This window comes from Etheostoma spectabile, chromosome 10, assembly GCF_008692095.1.
Source record: "Etheostoma spectabile isolate EspeVRDwgs_2016 chromosome 10, UIUC_Espe_1.0, whole genome shotgun sequence".
Lineage (NCBI taxonomy): Eukaryota > Metazoa > Chordata > Actinopteri > Perciformes > Percidae > Etheostoma > Etheostoma spectabile.
Genome location: NC_045742.1, coordinates 1,044,048 through 1,047,608, shown reverse-complemented (window position 1 = coordinate 1,047,608; position 3,561 = coordinate 1,044,048). Strand labels below are relative to the sequence as shown.

Genomic DNA, 3,561 nt, shown 5'->3' with positions numbered 1-3,561 from the left:
CACACACACACACACACACACACACACACACACACAGCATCCTGCAATCAGGTCATTCATCTAACAGCAGAGTGTTGGGGCCCAAGAAGAAAAAAGACTGAATATGTGTGTGTGTGTGTGCAGAAAAGCGAAGAAATAAAAGTAACAATGAGAAGAACAACAGCAGCATCTGGCCTAGACGGCTGGGGAACACAACACAACAGTCCTCTCATTAATACTGAATACAGACACAGAGCAGCAGCCCACATGTACCTATAGTACATGCTGTGTGTGTTACAGAGCGAGATCGAGCGAGTGAAAGAAGAATAGATAGAAAACCGCATGGGGGACGCAAAATAAAGGGGGGAGGGGGTTGTGCAGTTGGTGTTTTAGCCTTCTTCTGACTGAGACGATAAACCTAGCTCGACACGACTCTCAGAGCAGCTGTTAAACAGCACATACTGATAGCACGGCTTGTACTGTGTCATGAATTATCAAAATACTTTCGCTGGTGTGAGCCCGTTTGGGTGGCGCTATGCTATATTTTTCTGGTTTTCAACAAAATGCAATGTGTTAGTCTGTCCTTCAATACCTTCTGACTTCCCTACCCTGTCTGTGGCAGTCAGCCCCCGAGCCAATTTAATCTTAAAGAAGACAATTATCACTATAAAAAAAAAAGAATTAAAAGAGACATATGGCTTAAATTTTTTAAGTAAGTACTGCATTTGTTGGGGACTATTTTCAGCAGTGGATTAATACACATTTGGTATGCTGGTGAGTATTTCCAGCACCGGGATTTGAGTCAAAATAAACTAAAGTGCCCGTGTTCATCATTATGAAAGAACACGTTACCCGATGCAACAGTGTGGATCCCTGATGTATCTGTAATAGCTTTTTGGACAATCATTTACGGCACAGAGATGTCTTTGCCTCGTCACTCTACATGCAGTGTATGGACTCTTATGTGGGGGGAATGGGGGGGTGCTGTAGTTCATACCTCTGCCTCCAGAGGGCAACGTGGCCACATCACTGTTGACAGGCAAGCCCGCTCCCAGTCCGTTGTTTAACACAGGGCCGTCGGATGGCTTCAGCTGCCATGTCAAACCCAGCAAGTTGATTGCTGCACACAAAGGGGTGGAGAGAGAGAAGAGGAGCGAGGGAGTGTGAGGACATATGACTTGAACCATGGGTTGTCTACAAGCCTGGTATAACTAAAAAGGCTACACTTTTCGAGAATCGAGCTAAAGAAACACAGGAGGCCGAACCTCTCGATCTGATCTGTTATTTATGTGGCAACCCATGCAGCTTTTATGCATGTGTTAAAGCTCATCAATCAGAAACACTGTTAAAGTTGCAGGTAACCTACAGGACAAAAACTGAGGCGAGTCTTACAAAACAAACAATTAAAAAAACATAAGGATCTTTTTTTTCTCTCACTTTCACTGAATCTTTACCTCAACCTCTCACAGTCCTCGTTCAACCCGACAGCATCTCCAGCTTTTATTTAGAAGCTTTTACACCCATCTTGCAGAAAGCAAGTGACAGATTGCTCTCTGAAGACATTGCTCTATGACTCTCCTATCCCTTCTCGTCTTCTTTTGTCCTCTGTTGTGTTATTCTGTGCTGGTGGTAAAAGACTGCTCCAGTGTGTTCGCTCTTCACTTTGTCAGCTCTTTACTCTCCCTGTATCTCTTCCCTTCTTAGCCCGCTGCCAAGCGTCACCTCCCTCTCCAAAAAAACAGGAGAGAGGAAAAAAATAAAAAAAATTGAACAGAAAGAATACAGTCACTGTGCACAAAAGTAGAAGTTTTTTTTGTTCGGTGACAGGTAGGTTTGAGTGTTTTAAACACTCGTGAGTAGAAATAAGGGAGATGCATCGTTTGCTAATGTCTGAATATTTAAAATATGTTATAGAAAAGGCACATTGCACCTGTACTGTAGTGTTTATATAGTGTATATCTATACATTGTGTTGTGAGCTTTGAGGATGCACATAGCGTGAATGCGTGATTGTGTACAATGCATTATGTAGGTGTTATTGCATGCCTCTCAGCATTGGCCTCATCCCCCCCACACAAGCTTTATTACACCTGCATCTGAAGCCTGGGAATCAATTTCCCTCTTGTCAAATTCTATCTCCACTTGCCCAGTTTTTGCACACACAGGGATGAGTGTAAAAGTTGCAAGAAAAGGAGATGCGGCTTTAGGAATTGCTGCAGGGGCAGACTTATTCTCACCCCCGATGTCCCATCTCTCAGCCCCCACAACCCTCTATCTGTTTCTTTGTTTCTTCCTTTTTATGCTTCCTCTCTTTCGCACTCTTCCCTCCCTCGCTCCTGGTCAAAGGAAAGCGCTGACACCTCGGCTGCTGCACGGCCTCCGCTGTCAGCTCTTTTCTATTTTTCATGGGGGGGCTGGTATAGAGAACAAGAGAGATGGAGCGAGGGAGGGAGAGAGAGGAGCAGAGAATCTACAGTGTCCTTCCTCCCCCTGTCTCTTCCCTCTTATATCCACCTCTTGCCCTTGCCTCTCTCATCACGCTGACCTTCATTCCTCTCCCTCTTTTCCTTCTAATGCCCCCTTTTTTCTTTGTCTTTTCTTCTTATCTTTGCCTGTCCTTCCTCGTAGATAACGTAGACATGCCTCCGTGCACGCATTGAGGCGCACGCACACGCAAAGATGGTATCACGGGAAGCAGTCGATGGAAAGATTACCTATTGAATCAGCAGGAGACAGTAAGCAATAGTGAGTCTATTGTGACGGTGCTCTCAATCTAGGTCATCCCCAAGAACACATCAGGCAGCCCTATAGTTAGTTTACTGTGTACGTCTGTTCCCTGTGTGTGTATGTTTGTATGTGTGTGTGTGTGTGTGTGTGTTTGAGGGCCGGTGCACGTGTGTTTTTTTCCGAATGAGATTTTCTTTCCTCTTTTTTTTTTCTGTGGTTGGGTGTGAAAGCTTGACCAATAGGTGGCACTCTTACTCCTTGGCGACTTGAGCACAGAAGCCAATGGTTTGTCAACAGGTTTCTTTACAGCAACACGAAGAGCAGAGGAGACGGAGAGGGAGACAAAGACAGAGAGACACTTGTCATCATTCTCTTTACAAGCACCATTCCTTATGTTAACAACACTTCTAACTTTGTTAATTTTAGCCATAACGAAACTGCTTAAATTGACTTATTTAGCTTTGTGTTGCCATCATAATTGCATCATAATTGCAGTAATTACTGTTTTCAAGCTGCATAGGGAGGCTTTATTAAATGTCATGCCAGTAAAGCCTCTCTGAATTGAGTTTGACTGAGAGACACAGTTGAGAAAAAGTGAGATTGTCTGACTTGTGCTGCGTTCCTTTTTTTAATCTCTGTCTTCTCACACGCACACACACACGGAAAGATCACAGAAAAACAGGTTTAACAAGCAAACGAGTTGGATTAAAAATAGATCTGTTGCTTCAAGAGGTTTTTATGTAATCTCGATGCATAATTCAGAGCGGCAAAGTGCTTGCCATATCATCTGCAAAAGACAACGTCTGAAACAGCGCCGGCAGCACTCGTGATCATGTGACAAAATAAGAAGAAGAAG

At 43.9% G+C, this 3,561-nt stretch overlaps 1 protein-coding gene across 13 annotated transcripts in view; it reads right to left on the bottom strand.

Moving 5' to 3' along the window:
• tenm2a (teneurin transmembrane protein 2a) overlaps positions 1–3,561 on the bottom strand; it is a 205,347-nt gene that overhangs the window by 34,220 nt on the left and 167,566 nt on the right. For all 13 annotated transcript variants that reach the window (XM_032528708.1, XM_032528709.1, XM_032528713.1 and 10 more), the window contains one exon: positions 977–1,099. In XM_032528708.1, coding sequence (XP_032384599.1) covers positions 977–1,099 — 123 coding nt within the window. The remainder of the gene's footprint in view (positions 1–976; positions 1,100–3,561) is intronic.